This window comes from Mustela putorius, unplaced genomic scaffold (genome assembly GCF_011764305.1).
Source record: "Mustela putorius furo isolate JIRA1106 unplaced genomic scaffold, ASM1176430v1.1 tig00003853_pilon_pilon_pilon, whole genome shotgun sequence".
In the NCBI taxonomy this organism is placed as follows: domain Eukaryota; kingdom Metazoa; phylum Chordata; class Mammalia; order Carnivora; family Mustelidae; genus Mustela; species Mustela putorius.
In genome coordinates, this window is record NW_025422005.1 from 71,112,668 (window position 1) to 71,134,597 (window position 21,930).

The following is a 21,930-nucleotide window of genomic DNA, read 5'->3' on the forward strand; positions in this document are numbered from 1 at the left end:
TTGAGAGGTCTACTCAGTGCTTTTCAGACTGCTGGAGACTACTTAATTTGGTTTTGTTTCTATTTCTCTCAAAGACCAATAATTCCATAGTACACGTACAAATAATTTGCTAGAAAATGAAATAAAGACATTTAAAATATAAACTTCAGTTTTGTTTGTATGCAACATAAGTAGTTACTCTGTCAAATTACTCTAAAGTTTTCAAGTACTTTTTATTTCTGTACTTTTTTTGCAGATGGGTGGAAATTTTTCGTGGACTAGTGGACTAATAACAAATATTTCCTGACTGGCTGTGATCTGAGAGGCCGTACTTTAGATGACCCTATATTAGACATTCAAGTAGAACTGTCTAGTAGATCATTGAATATTTAAATCTACTTTTAATCATCACCAAAGGGCAGAGGTAGGTAATGTCTATAAATTAAACTGAATTTAAGATTAATTCTGATTCAACAACTATTCATTGAGGATATACCACATTTGAGTCACTATGTGGCCTTTTTTGTGGCAGTGCCAAAGGGAAGGGACAGATTAAGATCTGTGGGCAGTCTGGATAGGCATCCCTTCATACTAACAATATTCTTTAAAACTTTATTCACCATATATCTAATGGAATAAGGCAAAAACTGATTTCTGTTACCAAACATGTATATTTTTTCTTCACATTTGAAATAACTTACTAAACACAATTTTCCAAACCAAATAACTTCTAGAGAGCATCTTTAACTGTTCAAAATTTAAACATTCAAGCTGGGTGAACCCAGAGATGGGAGCCTTACCTTTTGGTTAAACCTTGTGATTTGCACCCAGTGACAAAAATATTCAACACTGGGCGCCTGGGTGGCTCAGTGGGTTAGGCCGCTGCCTTCGGCTCAGGTCATGATCTCAGGGTCCTGGGATCGAGTCCCGCATCGGGCTCTCTGCTCAGCAGGGAGCCTGCTTCCTCCTCTCTCTCTCTGCCTGCCTCTCTGCCTACTTGTGATCTCTGTCAGATGAATAAATAAAATCTTTAAAAATATATATATATTCAACACAGATTTTCTTTCAAACTGAAAGCTGTCTTCTTGGTGGAGAGAAGAATCACTTTTCTCTCTCTCTGGGTATGGAAGAAGTCCCTGTGGAAAGTTAGACTGACAATCTATTTCTAATTCACTACTGTGAAGTGTTATCTCTTTTGGGAAATGCCCCCGTATAGCAGCTATGTGGTTGCTCTCAACCTGTATCTGGTTTGGTTCTGAGGAAAGATTTGTCATCCCAGAGTTTCCAGAAGGACAAGAGAGCTATAGAGAGTTTAATAGTTTGTCTGACGTCACTTATCCAGAAAGTGTCAAATTAAGCCTCCAACATAATTTTCTAACTTTAAAGATGGTATTATTTGAATGATTCCACTTTAAAAAATATTTATATTGCCCTAACAGTAATAGTCATTACACATCTAGAACTGATATTTCATATTTCATATTTCATATCTAGAAATATTTCATATTTCTAGATGCCCATTGATACTGTAGGACTATTACCACCAAAGACTCTTCCACCACCAACTCTTTCTGGGTGTAGAGAATTGAGTCTCATCTATACCCACAAATAAGACCAGTCTATTACCACATGGCCTCATATTTTTCTCCTCAGTTCCTGCCTTGGTTCTTCCAAGGACATCTGCTGCCCACAGCCTACCAGTCATTCTGATTGGGACAGGAGGAGGGGGGTAATCCTCTCTAGTCTCCGTTAGACTCAAGCTATTCTGTGTAGAAGTCATCAGAAACGCCTATCTCCTCACTTTAGTGTGACACATATTCCAATTTCTTTTTGAAGTTTTACCTCATTTTTTTCTAAAATTGCCACAACTGGTCCTCTCCTCCAAAAGCAAAAACTTTGTACTGTTTTGTGTTGTGTTTCTTCATTTTGGAAGCTGAGTAGTCTACTAGGATGCTCCTTAGTTCCTCAGGCAACAGGTTGTGATAGTTTTCTCAAGCACGTTTCAAACATGTTGAATCCCAGTAGATTAGGATTCAAACCCGGACCCTTCCTTGCCTGCGACCCTCTCTCCCTCCCAGGCATACTGACGCAGGCAAAAAAAAAAAAACAAAACAACAAAACAAAACCATAATGACTCCTATCCAGAGTCCTCAACCCCTAGTTTCTGAACTAACTTAACTCTTAAAAATTTTTTTTTCTTAAAAGGGGCAGGGGAGTAATTCACCAAAATAATAATTAGTAAAGAGCCACCTCATATCTAATTTGTCAGATTACCCTTCTATAAATCCAATCTGAAACTTATCAAGATGTCCTTAAATAATCAGAGAAGTATTTTTAACTACAAATTCTTGACTCATTACATTTTCACTCAACTAGTAAAACTGAAACTAATTTTTAAATATCTTCAAATGTTAAGCAAATTTAATCCAGCATCCCCTGGAAAGCACATAATTGTTCCCCAGACACCATAGGGATGTTTCAGGTCCTAAGCACTCCAGTGAAAGAACAGATGTTCCGTCAATCATTTGTAACTTAAATTTGCAACATGAAGAGATTACTAAGCATTTTCCATTTAATTTCTAACTTTCTCAGTGTCATGGCTTATGACTCATTCCCCCAATGGTCATTCCTTTACGGTGTCCCTAAAGAAAAATGTGACAGAAAGTCTTGATGTCTCATCCAAATCACAAGGTTATAGTCTTTATTTGCTTAAATCTGACTGCCCCAGATTATGATTTTTAAAAAAGGAAATTATTTGGAAGAATGCAAAGACACTTCTGTTAGGTAGATTTTTCTAGATGGGTTCTCAGGAACAGTCAATCAATTAAATAATTCCACATATATTTTACTAAATGCCCATGTCAGAAACTGTGCTAAACAATGGAGATCAGAAGGAAAGGGACACCAACTCCAGTGGGGGAGTCCTGAAGTCCAACAGGGGAGCCATCCATATAAACAAGTCATTGCAACACAGTGTCCTACTTGCTATAGTGGAAAAACAGAGAAAAGAGTGACTCATTCTTTTGGGTACCTGAATGGCTTTGCAGAGAAGGTGATATTTGAGCTGGGTGTTGAACAAAGATGAAGATAGAGGTAGAGATAGAAGTAGAGGTGTGGGATGAACAGATGCAGCTATTAAAGGGCATGGCAGATCGAGGGAGCAGTAGAGAGCTCTATGTAACCAGAGCTCTGCCTCTCATCCTGGGACAAGTCCTGGGCCTATGCAGCACTATGCAAGGGGCTGTGGAAAACCACGGGACAAGCATGTCCCAGCTGTCTGGGGCTTCTTTGCATTTATTCAACTTTATGTCAATTTTAGTAAATAGTGATTTTAGACATTTTCCCCAGTTCTATTAGAATATGATTGACATAGAACATTGAATAGGGATTTTAGAGAGTTCGGAAATGAAAATAAAAATGAATACATCTGGGAAGAAGAATGCAAAAACTTCCATGAGTTCTTCATATGAAACAAATATGCCTGAGTTTCAGAAGTCTGTTTCAAGCTGTAACTCTCTTACCATCAGCCTATTATCACCAATCCCTGTGTTTTTATGCCCCTTGGCTCTTAGGGGTTTCACTTGAGGAATCTTAAAGGCATCTTTCAGAACCCTGTATGTACTGGGTTTCATATGCCAAATTGAAAACATTTAAGCAAGCTTAATTAAGAGATTGCATCTCTGTTGTAGAACGCTATGGCAACTTGGCAAATAAAGAAGAGGGAAATAAAAATAATCAAGAGACTATTACCACCATGTAGGTGAGAAATGAGGCCTTCCTGAGATAAGGCAGAGGCAGTGAGGATGGCTAAGAAGAGATGAACTATTTGAGAGATAATTTAGGAAAGGAAAATGACAGGAATTAGTGACCTGTTTACTGTGAGCAGTAGGAGTCAGGGATGACTCTCAGATTTCTAGTTTTGCAGACCAATGGACAATGAATATTTTTACCTAAGGTAGAAAATAAAAGAGGAATAAAGTTTCCAAAAATATCTGAATGATATCTGAAAGACAATGAACTGACTTTTGCCTCTGCTGAGTTGTGATGCTTGTGGTACAGGAATTATTCATTCAATATCTTCATGTGGCAACTATTAAACATGATGAACTAAGTGAGACATGCATTTGGAAGTATCCAGTAGTTGATGGAAATTCAAGTCTGAATGAGATCTGAGAGATGTATGAGGCTGAAAATAAAGAAATGGAAGTCACTGATGAGCTTTGCACAATGGCTAAAGCTAAGGGGACTGACTATGCCACAAGCAAGGTGCAAAATAAGAAAAGAAGACTCAGCACTGAGCCCAGAGAAAACTAACCTCTTGGTGTCAGGGAATAGAAGAGCCTGGGAAAAGGTTGTCACAATGTCAGACTGGTAAGTACTCCTACCAGGGTTTTTTTTTTTTTTTTTCCTTAAAAAAAAAAAAATGATTTCTTCAGTAAAATTTGCATTTTGCAAACACAAATTCTTCAGAAATTTTAAAGAATAAAGATGATCTTTCAAGTCAAGTCATGCTATTTAGGATCATATATTAAATATATTGTGAATCTATAAGCCTCTTCTCAATTAAATATTTTCATTTAAAATGGGTTGTAAAAAATTAATTTGGACTAATTGCAGCAATTGCATACTTTATTAAATTCTGCCAGCTTACAAATTAGGCAGTTTTAATTATTTTTTAGAGGAAGCGATAAACAACGTTCAGGGAATCCTATGTGTGAATCCCATAGGACCCATAACCACCGACAGAATGAACAACAGAGTTACTAAGGGATTTAATCCTCCTGCCCTGAGACTTCTGGTATGAGTGACGCTATACAAAAATCACTTTGGCAAGAGGAAAATGTAACACATCAGAATTCCGGGACACTCACGACATCTAATCCAGCCAGATTTTATCTCCTTCACACTGTAATCTAGGACAGGTTTTTGGCATTGTCCCCAGACCCCATTGCCAATGGGTAAGCAGAGCTGTCCCAAGGGGTTTTAAACCAGCGATCCTCTTATCATCCTTCACTCCCTACTGCTAGAGATCACGCTCTAGAAGGATTCATCTTTGGGTACTGTTGCCCTGTCGCATCTTTGGGTGCGAAGCGTGGCTGTGGGTCCTGGGGTCAAGCCAAGCCACCGCTCTCTTATACACGAACCTAGATTGCACAACTCCTTCCTTGCCAGTGGAAAACTCGGGACCTCACCGCGGCTCAAGTTGCATGACGTCAGCATGATAGCAGCCAATCATAAGTGTGCTCTTGAAGAGACGGCTGGAGAGTGGACACTGTACTGGTGGTGGTGTTCTGTCAATCTCAGCAGAGGAGCCGCCTCTTTCCTCTTGGCAACGGATGTGTCATAGCAACAGCTTGCCAGGGCAGCTGCAGTTGGAGCTCTTGGGACCTGTTTTTCTGCGAAGAGAGTCAAACTTTCATCCCCAGCTCCCAGAGGAGCTTTCTCCAGGGTACTGCAAAGAGGCTTCTTTTCCCCTCCGTTAGCAGCCCCAGGTAAGGGAAGGTCTGAATGGGAAAGTATTTTACTCCTTTTAACAGCATTTAGAACACTCGCGGGGCCAGCGATGTGCTTGATGCAGTGAAGACTGCAAAAAGCTACAAAACTTTCTCTGATTTCAAAGAACGTCCGGCCTTACCAGGGGACACAAATAGCAGGGAGAGAGCCGTTAACGACCGTCTAGGAATTGTGAGGGCGGGCGCTGTGGCTCCTTCACAGGTCGTCCAGTGCATTGTCCAGCGCATCGCCGCGCAATGGTAGGAGCTCAGTAAATGACGGATGGAGGGAGGAGCGGATGGAGGCATGAGAAGGAAAACAGCATGATTCTGGCACAGAGGATCAAAGAAGAGATCAGCGTGGGCTGAGGTCGCTAGGTGACTTCGGGACTGTTAGAAAAGGGCTGGAATAGATGAAGAATGAAGATGAATGGGAGAACATTACATCTTTGGAAGTTAAGGGCCTCGTCGGATTCCTGTTGACCACCGGTGCCTAACTGCTGCTCAGTAATTTCTCCCTCCTTCTCCACGGTGTACGCTGCATGCTGAATGAAGTCACAGCAATTGTTCGGGAAGTTCTTGAGTTCGAGGCCTTCTGCTTTTGCAGAGGCCTGGCATAATTACATAGAACGTGATTAGAAAGTGTCAGGGAGGACTAAGGTTGTTTCCGCCAGAGTGAGAAAGCTGGGGAGGCTTCAGAGAGGAGGTCACATTGGAGTTGAGCCTTGAGGAATGAGTAGGATTTAAGCAAGCAGAGAAATGTGCGCGAGGCAGGGAGCAGAAGTGATGGAGAGGAACAGGGCTCCCCGGAGAGGGAGATGGGAAGGTATGGGGACTGTTTGCAGAATGATAGTAATCCTGTGAGGCTGGACTAGAACTGGAAGGGAGAATGTGATGAGGCAGACGGTGAAGGGTGTTCAAGGTGAAGCTTACACGTTTGCACTCTATCCTCTTTACCAATGTCTCATCTGTCTACCTCTAGTGCAAAAGTGCCTCCTAGTGATTTTTTAAATGCAGCTTACCAGGCTCACCCCAACATGCAGAATCACAATAGGTCTAGAAACTTTGCTTTTCAGATGAGCTCCATTTGTACAGTTCTGGATGAGAATGCTACTGTGGGCAATTGGGACCCACATTATATCCCACAGGATACACAGAAGTGACTTGTTAAGATCTGTGTTTTAGAAAGGCCTGCCCGGTGGGTGACTGTTCCGCTTGGAACAGAGACAGGGAAGCAAGTTGAATGTTCGTAATCTACACAGGGGGACCGAGGAGGAGGATCTGTGGTTAAAAACAAAATTACCTGTGTCTTTTCCCTAATCCCTAATTGAAATATATGCATTTATAACAAACCATAGCAGTGTTAGCAGGATGTGTGACTATCACCAAAAAAAGTTATGGTTCTTTTCATATACCTTATGGATATTATAGATGTATTATTTATGCTCATCACTTCTTCAAAATCAAGGTAGTAATCAGAACCACTGCTAGGCCATGTTATTTAATGTGTTAATAAATAAGCACATGAATTGTTATAATTTTAAAAAGAGCTTGATAACTGTCTCCCTTGTAAGCTCATGTTTTTATTTGACGCATGGGTTCACCAAGCTGCCAAAGGGGTTCATGGCACAAAGTAATTAGGAGCTACTGGTATGGGAGGACATGGTGAAGGCCTGAACCAGAGGAGGCTATGGAGAAGAGGGCATGGAATTCAGGAGAAATTTCAAAGGCAGAAGTGAGGGAGAGCATCAACTTAACTAAGTAAATATCCAATCTTGGGAAGAGGTGAAAGTCATTTGGAAGGAGAGAAACCAGAGTAGTAGACCAATGGGAAACACGGTACGAACAGTTCATCTCTGGAGGGTGGGTATTGTGAACTTGTCAGAAAATGTCTGAATAGCTTAGCAGAATCTTAAAGCTTAGTCAGAGTCTTGGTGGAGATGAACCATGAAGCAGCAGTTCTTGGAGACATATCTACCAGGCTCCCAAGACGTGAGTCCTGGATCTTATCCCAAATCTCTTTAAAAAAGGGGCGGGGGGGGGACACAAGCATCATCAGCTTACAAATACTTTGGGAAGAGAAAAAGAAGATCCTGACCACCCAGACAAGTCAGCTAATTGAAGTACACTGGAGAAGTAATACTTTCTAAGGAAGACCTTCGGTGAAGAGAAGGTGCCAGTTCCACAGGCCTTCTCAGAATTAAAAGTCTCGTGGCTGGGCCTAAGCCACACGTCCATCCAGGTAACAAATGAGAATGTGTAAACGGGTGGTGTGTTTTACAGCAAAAATAGTGTGAAGAGAGGAAGCTTAATAACTGTTTATGTCACTGCGTTACGTCAGTCATCATTTGTCACTCATCCCTTCACCTGCAGTAGTTGCCTTCCTGAATAACAGCAGCATCATAAAAAGAGACAGTCACGAACAAGTCTTGGAAGTTAGTTTGGAACCAGGTCAGAGAAGGCTCTGAATGCAGTGCTCTCAAAATCAGTGGCCTGCAGTCACAGGTTTTGAACCATTACATGGAGAGCCTACTCAGTCCTTACTTCTCTTGGCACTCCCTAATGCCTTTGCTCCTAACATAGAAGGTAAAAAAAAATGTGTCCTTTGTTACACTGGTAGTAAAAGGATATTCTGGGATGGGTGGATTAATTTACAAAGAATATAAGTGGCTTTAATGTTAAAAATATGTAAATGAAAGGCTGAAATATCTATTAGTATTATAGTTCACACATTCTGTTTTGAAATTCAGCTATAGTGGCTTTGAAAACCATATGTAATACAAGCTACTGGAGTAGTCTAACTTTCTTCTAAGGAGAGATGAAGCGTGTTTCTGCTCTTAATAATAAGAGTTGAGAACAGGAAAAATGTGGTGAGCATTTCAGGGACGTCTCAATAAAGTGATATCTGGGGGCACCTGGAGAGCTCAGTCAGTTAAGCATCTGATCCCTTTTTTTTTTTTTTTTAAAGATCTTATTTATTTATTTGACAGGCAGAGATCACAAGTAGGCAGAGAACCAGGCAGAGAGAGAAGGGGAAGCAGGCCCCCCGCTGAGGGGCTCCACCCCAGGACCCTGAGATCATTACCGGAGCCGAAGGCAGAGGCTTAACCCACTGAGTCAACCTGGTGCCCCTAAGCGTCTGACTCTTGATTTCTGCTTAGGTCATGATCTCAGGGTGGTGGGACCGAGCCCCAAGTCGGGCTCCACAATGGGCATGGAGCCTGCTTGGCATTCTTTCCCCTCTGCTCCTCTCCCCCTACCCCATGTGCTCTCTCTCTCTCTTCAATAAAAAAAATCTTTATAAATAAATAAATAAACAAACAAACAAATAAATAAAGCGATGTCTATACTGGAAAATTCTTATGACCTTTTAGTAGGGAAAAGATTTGGAAAATATAGTATAGCACATTCACTGCATGAGATATGGAATTGATTTTATATAAAAAGTCTTAGTAAGACCTGCCATAATTTTAAAGCAACATCTTTTATTTGGGACTTGCTTTTTTTTTTTTAAAGATTTTATTTATTCATTTGACAGACAGAGATCAGGAGCAGGCAGAGAGGCAGGCAGAGAGAGAGGAGGAAGCAGGCTCCCTGCTGAGCAGAGAACCCGATGCGGGGCTTGATCCCAGGACCCTGAGATCATGACCTGAGCCGAAGGCAGAGGCTTAACCCACTGAGCCACCCAGGCGCCCGGGACTTGGTTTTTAAAAGAAAATCTGCATAAAAAATAAACAGTGAATAAAAAGTGGATTTATTGAAATTGTATAGAATAAATTATTCATTTGATCTTGATATCTTCAATGAAAACTGATTTGTTTTCTAGACACAATATTGGTAGGTTTTCTATTATTTGAAGTTACTAAAATAAACTATGAAATTTTGCCTGTAACACAAATACAATGTAAAGTAGTTACTCCCCTAATCATTTTCTTTTCAGTTTAGACTATAGTTTTTAAATCTATGATGCCTAGCAACTTAAATACTGTGCTTTTAATTAAGAATAATTGGAACCTCTAAAAGCCTATAGAACAGTCTGGTCTTCCTTTTTCCTTGGTCACTAGTCACCATTTTAGACATAGGGGTTAACATTTGTAAAAACAGTAAATGAGGGGGCCTGGGTGGCTCAGTTGTTAGGCATCTGCCTTCAGCTCAGGTCATGATCCTGGTGGGATCAAGCCCCACATCAGGCTTCCTGCTCAGTGGGAAGCCTGCTTCTCCCTCTCCCACTCCTCCTACTTGTGTTCCCTCTCTCACTGTGTCTCTCTCTGTCAAATAAATAAATAAATAAAATCTTTTAAAAAATAGTAAATGAGCTCTTCTGGTAAGGAAGCACACATTTAATGTTTATTCTGTTTTCAAATGTACTGCTGGAAAATGGACTTTGTTTTCCCCCTGAATATTGGAAATGGTACCAGAAATATTGGAAATGGTACCCACAAATCATTTTATAAGCCTTCAAAAAGGACTGAGCATACGTGATTACTTTGACTATTTCTAGGGGTGACTGTCTTAGATTGATACCTATATATTCAAACGGAACACCAATGCTGCACCTCTTAATCCTTGGAAACTGTGAATATGTTAACATATATAGCAAACAGGAATTGAGGTTGCAGATGAAATTAAAATTACTAATCAGCTGACCATAAAATAGGGAGCGTAACCTATATTCTCTCTGTGGACCCAGTGTAATCTCAAGGGTCCTTAAAAAGTGGAAGTGGAAATAAGAAGAGAAGGTCAGAGTATATTCTGTGAGAAAGATCTAACCCACTGCTGTTGGGTTGTTTGAAGATGGAGGAAGAGGCCCCACAAGCCGAGAAGTACTGGTGGCTTCGAGTACGAAAAGGCAAAGAACTATTCTCCCTTAGAACCGTAGAAAGAATGGAACACAGCCTTGGTGACTCCTGCTGATAGCTTGATTTTTAGCCCAGTGAGAGCCATGTCAGACTTCTGAACTAAAGAACCATTAGATAATGAATATGAGTTAAGACGCTGAACTTCTGCTACTTTGTTAGAGCAGCAGTAGAAAATGAAAACAGCATGCACACAGGTGATTCCACAGATCTTAAGCAAAAGCCTTTTGTTCAGACTGGAAATGCATAAGCTAAGAAGGGCAGAAGGAAAAAGGACACCAAGGAGCCATTAATTCATTTTTTTTAAGCACGTATATTCTGTCAGTCCTAGAGTTTACTGCCTACTCTACAGTCTAACTTCACATGCCTTCAATTGAATTGTTGACGTTCCCTTTCAAGTCTGCTCTTTCCCTGGGACCCGCGTCTCAACAAATAGCAACCCACGCTTTCAAGTCCTCAGGTAAAACCTGCTGAAGTCAGTAAGACTTGAAGCAGCAGCTCCCTCACAGTCATAATACAGAACATAGGAAGAAATAAACACGTGTCATTGTATGTCCCTGAGATGTGTGGGGCACTCATTACCCTCGCAGAGTTGACTACTATACACCGTGGTGTACTAGGGTGTGTCACTTCTCCCATCAGCTTCATCTCCAAGTCTTCCCTTACTCTCTCTGCTCCAGCCATCACAACCTTCCTGCTGTCTTCTCAAATAGGCCAAGCATATCCCTACCCCAGAATTGCCAGAATTCCCTCGCAAATGTAAGCTCTATCAGGGGAAAGGTTTTGTCTGTTTTGTTCACTACCATATTCCTAACAGCTAACACCAACAACTTGGGGCATCAATGTTGCTCAATAAATATTTGTGGGAGGGATTCTGCTGATGGTGGAGGTGAAGGTAGGTGTGTATATGCAGGAAGGGGGAGTCCAGCTGGTATCCAGAGTGTTCTGAGTATTTTAAGTCAAATGTAGGTGGAATAGAATATGAAAAGGGGTACATTAATAAAGACTTTTCTGAAAAAAGGACTTGGTTCAAGATTTGAAATTATACTGAGGCTGAGAAGAGGGCTGGAGGATACTTGACAGGCTGGAAAGTTGGGTCAGAGCCATTTACTGCTAGATACTTGAGAAGTAGAAATTCCCAAGTTGTCAGAATCTTAAAATGCTAATTAAATCATAAAATCATAACTTTTAGGTAAAGCCACTGATTTTAAATAATTTCATTTGTAATGAAACACAGTGACCGGTTGCCACTGAAAGCTAAGGGACGGTCTGGTACAAAGATTAAAAGTGTGGGCATTGGGGCCAGACTGGGTGGGCTTTACAGCTCACACTTTGTGATCGCCCTGGCCTCTGTTTGCACCTTATAAAGTGGGGATGAAGATAAAAGGATTCATAAAATGCTTATCTAAAAGGGTGGCTCAAATTAAATAAAAAAATACATGTGAAGTACTTAAGACTGTGCCTGGCACATAGCAAACACTCAACAAACGTGAGCTACATTATTACATTTTGAAAAAATACATGCAAACAATGTGAAGTAAAAGATGTAAATCACAAACACCCTCCCCCCCCTCCCACGCTTTGGTCTAGATTTAGTAATCAAGGAATGAGGCATAAAATGAAAGATAGGATATTCTGACTGTGGACTACAAAATAATTTTCAATCTATATTGGTTTGTTAAAATGAAGCAACCAGGGGTGCCTGCATGGCACAGCTAGTTGAGCATCTGACTCTTGGTTTCAGCTCAGGTCGTGATCTCTGGGTGGTGAGACTGAGCCCCATGTCGGGCTGAGCACTCAGTGCAGTCTGCCCGAGATTCTCTCTCCCTTTCCCTCTGTCCCTAGCTTCATGCTCTCTTTCTCAAATAAATAAATATTAAAAAAAAAAAAAATGAGGCCACCACTGACTGACATGACTGAGTTGAGGGCGATACAACTTTTTTTTTTTTAATTTTTTAAAGGTTTTATTTATTTGTCAAAGAGAGAGAGAACAAGTGAGGACAAGCAGGGCGGGGCAGCAGGCAGAGGGAGAAACAGGCTTTCTGCTGAGCAAGGAGCCCGATGCAGGACTCTCAGGACTCGATCCCAAACCCCTGGGATCATGACCTGAGCCGAAGGCAGATGCTTAACCGACTGAACCATCCAGGCGTCCCAAAGTTTATTTCATTAAATCATCACGACCATCTCGTGAGGTAGGTTTTATTATTATCATTCCCCTTAAGCATGAATAAGCTGAGACCCAGAAGGTATATAATTTGCCAAGGATCACTCAGCTGGTAAAAGGCAGAGTCTATTTTTCAACCTTCCTGCTCAGACTCTGAAATCACGCTCCTAACAATCTAACGAGATGAGACAGGGGTGACCGTGGAGATGTTGAGGACTCGATGTGCTAGCAAATGACCTCAGCCAAAGCTGATGAAGAATTCCACAGAACGCTTTTGGAAGCACTCTCTCACAGCACAAGCAAGGAGATGGTGGCTACACATACACATGCTAGAACACAAGTACTACTTAAATTGTGTTAATTTTAAAAATTCTGTACCTATATGCATGTTATGGGCCTGTGCCTGCCTGTGGACTTCCAGCCTGTTTTGTTGGGGCAGCTGCTGGGGAGCTGGGCCCGGGGCCGCAGACAGCAGCTCCCTGGGATGGGAGCAGCAGCAGGAGGCGGGGGAACCCCTTCCTCTGCCCTGTTTCCACAGCAGGGCCGATGGAAAAGATGAAAGATGGTTGACAGGTGGCTTCTGTGTGCTTCCGCTGAAAGCCTCCACCAGCATGGCAAGATCTTATCAGTAGGACTGTCTGTGAAGACACATGTTGCTTTCACCAAGGCAAAGCTTAGAAAACATATTCTTCTATTTTACTGAATGATAATGCTTATTATTTGAAACTATAACACAGAATTTACTAATGACATTATCTCTTTATGCAGCCTAAGTCAGAACCATGGCTCCAAAATCTAGAAAACAAAAGAGCTCCAGCGGCCAAAGAAAATCAAAACGGACCAAAACCAAACAAATGTTACCTGGTAGGATTGGTTTTTCATTCATGGGATTTTTATGGATCTAGTATTTGTATATATATTTGCTGCCAAAATGACTGAGGTTTAACGTATCAAATAATGACATAATTTTGCTGTTGTAAAGTCAACCACAAATGGAATTTAAAATATAGAGATTTATTCCTATGCTTGATTCATTTCATTAGAATACCTGTTAAATGTCATATAATGAATGCCATAGCAAATATATCACTAAAAGATAACTCTGTGAAGAAAGATAATTTTTTCAAATTCTATTTAATCATTCATAAAATAGTTTAAATCTTCATTGTGTATTTATGTTTGTGCTTGGTGCTTTGATGCTTGGTAAAAGACTATAATAAACTACTATATTTATTTGATTCAAAAATGCAAATGTGACATCATTTTATTATATTCTAGATAGTGAAGAAAGAGAGCCTATAAATATGGAGAGCATGGGTAAGTGGAAATATAATTTAGAATTTATGACCCCAGTTTTAGAATATTTTAATATGCAATAAGCAAACAAAAGTACAAACTGAGGTGATTGATGAAGATGTACATGGGTTAAAATTATATTATGTCACTTAGAATATAAAGTGAAAAAGTATTAAAATTTTAAAGTAATTAAAAATTTTAAGGAGAGAATAAAAAGTAAGTGTGGAAGAGAGAATTTCAAATTGAGAAATAGACTTGAACCGATCAGTCTCTCACAAATCTAACATGGTATGGTTACAGAAGAGAGTAGAAAGTGTGTAAGTCTGTTAGTTATTACTTTCATTAGAATAATATTTTTAAGACTCTGGCCTGTACTTCAAGGTAAGATTCAAGTATTTCAAGTTGAAGAGGCTAATTTTTAAACACATAAACTAGAACTTAGACAACCAAATTAATGTTATTCCTACTTTCAGAGGCTAAATAATCTTATTCCATTAGGACCTTTTGTTTTGGCTGTTGTTGAAACTTTCCTCTTAGATTGGACTTAGGTGATGCCCTTCATGTTTAGAGACAGGGAGGAAACAGTGCGGGTTGGGGAAGAAGAAGATCCAAAAGCCTTGTAGGCTGTGTTATAAAGGCTCTGACTTTGAGTCATATAGGATGGAGGCTACTCAAGTGGTATTTAAGCAGAAGAGTGATGGGGTCTGACTTATAAAGTGTCACCCTGGCTATCTAGCTGTGAATTTCAGGGATGGAAGCAGAAACCAGTCCAAAAGCTACTGCAGGAACCTACGAAAGAGAAGGTGGCGGCTTGGGCCAGGGCAGTAGAGGGGTAGTGGAGATGGCAGGAGGATGTCGACTGACAGTAAATGGCACTAGAAGAGGGCACAGTAAATAATTTACTGAATTAAATATTTCAGTAAATAATAATTTGGGTAACAATTATATTATAATTATTTGGGTAAATTATTTGGGTATAATTATTTGGGTAAATAATAATTTACCCAAAACTTAAAGTTGTCTTTGATTCCTTTCTCCCCCTCAGCACTTCCCTATTCCCATAAAACCATCCCACCTCTAAAATATATCCCATCCACTTCATGTTATGTCCACATCTGCAGCCTTAGTCCAGACCTCCACATTTCCTATGCAGATTGGTCCCTTGGCCCTCAACTGGTATCACTGCTTCTACTTACCTGGTCATGTGTCTTTCCCGCATAAACTCTCTTATGAGTAACTCTCTTTACTTTGCCATTATAGCAGTCCTGTCTCTGCCTCCCTCTCTTTGTCTCTCTCTGTCTCTCTCCTCAGTCCCCCATCCCAATCTAGATCCCACCGGCCTTGCTTAGCAGACAGTATCTCAAAGTTATTCCTGCCTCAGGGCCTTTGTTCTTGCTACTCCTGATACCTGAATAGATCTTCCCCCAGATATTTATGCATCTATCTCCTTTTCACCATTCAGATCTAGATCTGATCCAATCCCACCTCTGCAAGAGGACTTCCTTGACCTCTCCTTCACCTGGCACCATTGTATTGCTTACATAGCACTTATCCTAATTCTGAAATTAAAGTACAGTCAATTCTTATTTTTCTTGGAAATTCTATGCAGTTGCTGCTAACACTGGATTAGCAACACTGGATTGCTCCTAGGGTAAATACAGAGTTAGGTTCCTATGAGCCTCTAGTCACATTTTCATTAGCCAGTCAATACATAAACTTGTTTTATGTGCAATTCTGTTTAAAGACACCTTATTTAATATATATTATCAATTCATTAACATTGAACTCATGGCCAAATGCACTATAACGCATGTCTAAATGATGCTTATCTAAGACACGAATTTTCCCAAGTCACACCCCAGCCTTCTTGCATTAGGAACACTAGATGGCACTTCAGCACTATGCTTGGGAGCCATTTTGACTGGCAAAATCACCAAAAGAAAAAGTAAAAAAAATTTTAAATTAAATGGTTTAAAAATTAAATAGCTTATTATCTTGCAATTTTGGAAACCAGGAGTCTGACATTACTTTCACTGGGTCAAAGTCAAGATATTAATAGGACTGGTTCCATCTGTAGGCTTTGAAAGGAGGATCCACTTCCTTACCTTTTTCAGCTAAAGGCTCTCTGCATTCATGGACTTTCAGTGCTTTCCTCTATTTTCAAGGCCAGCAGTGTAGCATTTTCTAATCTTTCTGTCTTTGACCTCTGCCTCTTTGTCATATCTTCTTCCTTGACTTTGACCCTCCTGCTTTCCTCTTATAAGGATCATAGTGGTTACCTTGGGCCCTGCGCAGGAGCCCAATGATCTCTCCATCTGAAGTTCCTTAATTTCATCACATCTGCAAGTCTATCTTGTCATATAAGGTAACTTAAATTCGCAGGTTTCAGGGATTAGGACATGGACACTTTCAGGGAGGCTCTATTCTGTTTACCACAAGTGATTAGTAGCACAGGTTTGGGAATTAGACTTGGCTCAGTTCATAATTCTGCCACTTAATGACGGTGTGGTCACAAATGACTTCACCTCCCTGAACATCTACTACCTGTCTGAAAAACAAGGTAGCATAGGGGCACCTGAGTGGCTCAGGGGTTAAAGCCTCTGCCTTTGGCTCCGTTAGTGATCCCAGGGTCCTGGGATCAAGCCTCACATCGAGTCCCACATGGAGCTCTGCATGGAGCCCCACATGGAGCCCCGCATCGGGCTCTCTGCTTGACAGGAAGCCTGCTTCCCTTCCTCTCTCTCTGCCTGACTCTCTGCCTACTTGTGATCTCTGTCTGTCGAATAAATAAATAAAACCTTAAAAAAAAATTTAAAAAAAACAAGGTAGCATGGCTATCTCATGAGATTATTGTAGGTTAAATTAGACAGTACATGCCCACTTCCTTACGTGGAGCTGTCACAAAGACAGTTCACGCTAACTGTTGTTACTATTTTTTTTTTTAAGATTATTTATTTATTTATTTGACAGAGAGAGATCACAAGCAGGCAGAGAGGCAGGCAGAGAGAGAGGAGGAAGCAGGCTCTCTGCCAAGCAGAGAGCCCGATGCGGGACTCGATCCCAGGACCCTGAGATCATGACCCGAGGCGAAGGCAGCAGCTTAACCCACTGAGCCACCCAGGCGCCCCTGTTGTTACTATTTTTAAAAGATACTATAAAGACATAAACCAATGAGTGAGAATGCAGAAACACAAAGCTCACATATACATGGTCAATAGATTTCCAAAAAAGTGCAAAGGCAGTTCAGTGGAGAAAGGACAGTCTTTTCAACAAATGATGCTGGAACAATTGTATATCTATATGCAAAAAAACCCCAAAAAACAAAAACCCAAAAAACCTTCAACCCATACTTCACAACATATACAAAAATTAACTCAAAATGGATCATAGACCTCATTATAAAACCAAATATTATAAAACTTCTGGAAGAAAACATAGGAAAAATTTTTTGTGATCTTGGATTAGGCAAAGTTTTCCTAGATATGGCACCCAAAGTCATGGAATACCAGTCAGAAATGTAAAGGAATGAACCAGGTGTTACATGCAACAACATGAATGAATCTCAGAATAATTATGCTAAGTAAAAAAAGATAAACAGAAAGAATACATACTGTGTAGCTGCATTTGTAAATATTCCATAAAAAGTGAACTAAGCTATAGTAATAGAAAGCAGATCAGTGGTTGCCTAGGGGTGCAGGCAGGGAAGAAGGGACAGGAGGAACCTTTGGGTGATTATGGGTGTGTTCTTACCTTGGTGTGGTGATGGCTTCATCATTTGATGATTTATCAAATCATCAAGTATATCATACATCATTTGATATATTTATCAAAGTGTACACTTTAAATATATACAGTTTATTGTTAGCCAATTATATCTGCTTTTAAAAAGGAAATAGCAACCAAAATGTAAGGAAAAAAAAAAGTACAGATGAAACACATGGGAGTTATTTAAATTAGTTTGTTTCAAAATGCAAGGGCAGTTGGGGCCCCTGGGTGGCTCAGTGGGTTAGGCATCTGCTTTCAGCTCAGGTCATGATCCCAGGGTCCTGGGATCAAGCCCCACATCAGGCTCCCTACTCAGTGGAGAGCCTGCTTCTTCCTCTTCCTCTGCCTGCCACTTCTTTCGCTAGTACTTATGCTCTCCCACTCTCTCTGTCCCATAAATAAATAAATAAATAAATTTAGTTTTTAAAAATGCAGAGCAATTGATGTATATTGAGGACTCTGGTCTGTAGGGCACGGGCACAGTAAGATTCTGAGGAGTGAGTTCTGTGGACCTTGAGTCTGTCTGTGGCTCCTGCTCTATCAGCTACTAGGTCAGTAACTGCCATTGACTGGCTCCTATGAAGTGTGATCTGTTACCTCCCTGGCCACATGTGTGGAAGGAGCAGGACCCTCTCCCATGCTCTGCTGTGACCACACATTAGAGAGAAAGCATAGCGTGGTAGTAAGAGGCCAGGGACCTTAGTTTGGATCCCAGCTCCCACATTTCCAACTCCCAAGGAGAGAAAAATGGCAGCTGGTCCCTAATTCATGAACAACTTGTATTCCAAATGTTTATTATGCCAACTGATTGTGATTTGGAATATATTTCCACAAATAATCAGCGTTATGCATATAGCCATTAACCCCCTCCTCAATTACCTGAATAATTGTGTCATAGAGCCACTAGGGTGGGGGGTAAATATTTCTATAGAAAAATAAACCCCAAATTCCACTTTGAGAAGCCACATGTTCTTCTCCACTGGGAAGGACGTCTAGGTTTATAGGGTCTAGAGAAGATGGGAGTGGAGTGGGCTCTGGGACCCTGGGAGGGAGACTTGGGGGAGGAAGTTTTGGGGTTAGATCCAGAGCTGAAACTGGGACCGTGGAAGCTGATGGTGATAAGAAGGGTAAGAAAATGAGAAGATGGCTTGAGATAGAGGAAATAGAGCATACTGTGAATAGAGGCTCTCTTAAGAGGTAGTATTACAGATAATTGTTATTTTCTTCTTTTTATCTTTTTTGACATTTTCTGTAATGCACAGGCTTATTTAAAAATAAGAACAATGATTTTTAAAGTCTTTTAAAATTTTAACCAAGATAATTATTTAAAGCAAACAACTGCATGTTTCCTCTTAATATTTTAAGCGGTTACATTTAATGTCCAAATTCTACTTTGCCTTCCCCAGGTCATCCGGAAATTTACCCTTTAGTATTAACTACCCAGACCCAGGAAATATTCAAATGCCGAATAGACGAAGATGTCACAGATGAACAACCTTATAAACTTATCAAAAAAGAAGATATTTTTGCAGACTTTCAGAACAGAGCTGCAGTATCTGACTTCTATCCAGTCAAAAAAGTTATCCAGGTAAGTACAACATCCCTCTTTATTTATTCAGTCCTGTCTCAAAAGGTTTCTGGCACATGACAACAAAAGATAGAGAGATTGTTGAATTTAAATCTGTGGCATGCCCCCCACCAACAAAGGAATTTGCCCACCTTTCCTAGGGAACCCTGCTTGATAAACCTCTGTGAAAAGCAAACACCGGTCAGTGACTGATCCTTGCTTCACACCCAGGAAAACTTATCTTTGCCCAGCTTCAACTAGAATAGGAATCTACTCTTATTTTCCTATACCGCTTCGATTTTTTACTTCATAATTTTGGTCTGATTTGTCTCCAAACATGCTACTGAGCACCAACACGAAGTAAAAGGAATGCTTCTTTTTTTTTTTTTTTTCCATTAGAAATAAAATCGCATGGTAAATTCCCCCAGACCTACTGAGTTTTAAGTGCCTTGTTAATAGAGTAATTTTACAATCTGGGATTATGAGCCATAGATTAGCACTATGGCTATCTTTTATGACTGATTAGAAAAATACCAATTCTGTGTCTGAATAAGCTGAATGAACACTGACCTTCTCTTTTGATTCTATGCCTACAGGCATATCCTGGAGATGAGCTTCTGGTTGTTTATGACAAAGACTTCAAATATGGACATAACTTTTATCTTATTGGAACTGAAGAGGGCAAAGAAAACTATTTAAACGTAAGCATATGCCAAGTCCTTGCATCCTGTTGATTGTCGGAAGGAAAGAATAGCTCTGGGAGACAACTACACATGGTTTTGATTATTTTTGTTCAGCTCTCTTTCCCTGGGACCTACACCGGGTCCTGGGGCTTAGAGTAGGTAAGCAGTAAATGCAGGATGACCTAAATCAAACACCTCAGAGTAACAGATACTCTACTTATTTGCCCTTTACTGACTCAATGAGAGCAGAAACATTAAGTCTGAAGTAGCATTGCTCTTGACCACTCTTTGTCTCATATTCCTGGTGTTCCTCTTGCCATATCCAGGACTTTGGGTTTACTGAACCACTTGTCTGCAGTGTTTGCACCAATAGTATCTATTTCCAGAGCTGCTGTGAAAATTAAATGTTTTTTTTTTCTTTTGCTTAGTTTCCTTCTCCTAATTGAAAAATTAAACCAAGAATAAAGAAAATAAGGAAGTGTTTAATTTATACAAACCTAAATTTTATTGTGAAATATTCACATGCAGCTATAACTACTTTTGGTCATATATTTGAAAGTGCTGTTTATTTTACTCTAGGCCCCAGAATTACCAGAAGAACAGGAAGAATATAAAGAGTATATTCCAGAAGATATATATGTTTACAAGCCACCTATCTCTAAACCATGGGTTTCTTTGGGCAGTGAGAAAGAAATTGAGGAAGAATCAGTTAAGGAATCTACAAAGCAGGTCAGAGGCTTGGGTATGATCTTCAGCGTGTCACCTCTCTAATGCTCAACAACACTGATTCCTGAGGGATCTGTGAGGTTTGCTATGTTTGCCAATGGGGATGTGGTTTTTCCTTTGATAGAAGAATGGTCATTGTTTGGGGTATTTGGGTATTAAGGGTAGAATTGTATTCCTCAAAAGAGATATGCTGAAGTCCTAACACTCAGTACCTTAGAAGGTGATTTTATTAGGAAATAGGGTTGCTAATCCACTATGACTGGTGTCCTTATAAAAAGATGGCCATGCAAAGACACAGCGACACAGGGAGAACACCTTGTGAAGAAGGAAGCAGAAATGGGAGTGATGTATCCACAAGCTAGGGAAGGAAAGGATTGCCGGCTATCACCGGGAGCTGGGAGAGAGGAAAGGAACAGATTCTCCCTCAGAACCTTTAAAAGGAACAGCACCCTTCAGCACCTTGATCTCGGACTTCTAGCCTCCACAACTATGAGAATAGTTGAAATAAAATCCTATTTGTTTAAGCCGCGAAGGCTGCGCCTCTTGGTTACATCAGCCAGAGGAAACTGACACAGTGGCATTCCCAGGGCAGCCGCTGAGAAGAAGATTTGTATGTGAGTGATTTATTATGAAAGTGCTCCATAGAAGAATAGGGAAAGGGACGTAGCAGAAGTCTTACAAGGGTGCGATCTCAGGCAAAAGGCCAGTAGAGGAAACCTTTAGCTTGAACCCCTAGGGGAACTCTGGAGTAGAAATGACACCTGCGTTGTCCCAAACAGAAGCAAAGGAGATGGGCTTACACGTGTTTTCTACCAGTCCAACCCCAGTGAGTGCCGGTCACTTCCTATTCTTTTTATCTTGTACCAAAGTGGTCCCAGTAGCTAGAATAGTACTCTGTAGAAGAGCAGTAGGGGGTGGCCCTGAAAATGGAAAGCACACAGAGCTGGAGGGGCAAACAGTATAGAAAGAGATTTGAGAGGATCCAAGCCGAGCACCAGTGCTGTCTACCTGTACTGTCTACTGAACTTGATTGTTACTTTCACTGCTCACATGTGTTGCAGATTACATATATGATTTCTCGAAAACGAAGTGAGTTTGGAGCGCCAATTAAGTTCAGTGACCAAAATGCTTCCAGTGTAAAAGATGCCTATATTGAATGTACAGCCTACCCAGATAATCATTTTACCCTTAAACAACTTGAGAAAGATGTTGGCATGCAAGTAATCCCCAAAGTCAAGGACATAAGTACTCAAACAAGATGGTAAGTATGTGATGGGAGTGTATATATTTGAAGGCAATGCAGTAAAATCTAGCAACATCCATGCTTATTTTGAAAGATCTTTATAATAAATAGAAATGCATTGACAATGAAGACATAGATCTTCACAGAGCAATTCAGGAA

The 21,930-nt window shown here is 40.5% G+C and overlaps 1 protein-coding gene across 1 annotated transcript in view; it reads left to right on the forward strand.

Moving 5' to 3' along the window:
• Nucleotides 1–5,310: 5,310 nt before the first annotated feature.
• Nucleotides 5,311–21,930, forward strand: part of DNAI3 (dynein axonemal intermediate chain 3) — a 68,992-nt gene continuing 52,372 nt past the window's right edge. Inside the window, exons 1-7 of the mRNA XM_004752678.3 lie at nucleotides 5,311–5,471; nucleotides 13,260–13,355; nucleotides 13,770–13,808; nucleotides 18,959–19,140; nucleotides 19,716–19,820; nucleotides 20,382–20,531; nucleotides 21,590–21,789. Coding sequence (XP_004752735.1) covers nucleotides 13,274–13,355; nucleotides 13,770–13,808; nucleotides 18,959–19,140; nucleotides 19,716–19,820; nucleotides 20,382–20,531; nucleotides 21,590–21,789 — 758 coding nt within the window. The 5' untranslated portion in view covers nucleotides 5,311–5,471; nucleotides 13,260–13,273. The remainder of the gene's footprint in view (nucleotides 5,472–13,259; nucleotides 13,356–13,769; nucleotides 13,809–18,958; nucleotides 19,141–19,715; nucleotides 19,821–20,381; nucleotides 20,532–21,589; nucleotides 21,790–21,930) is intronic.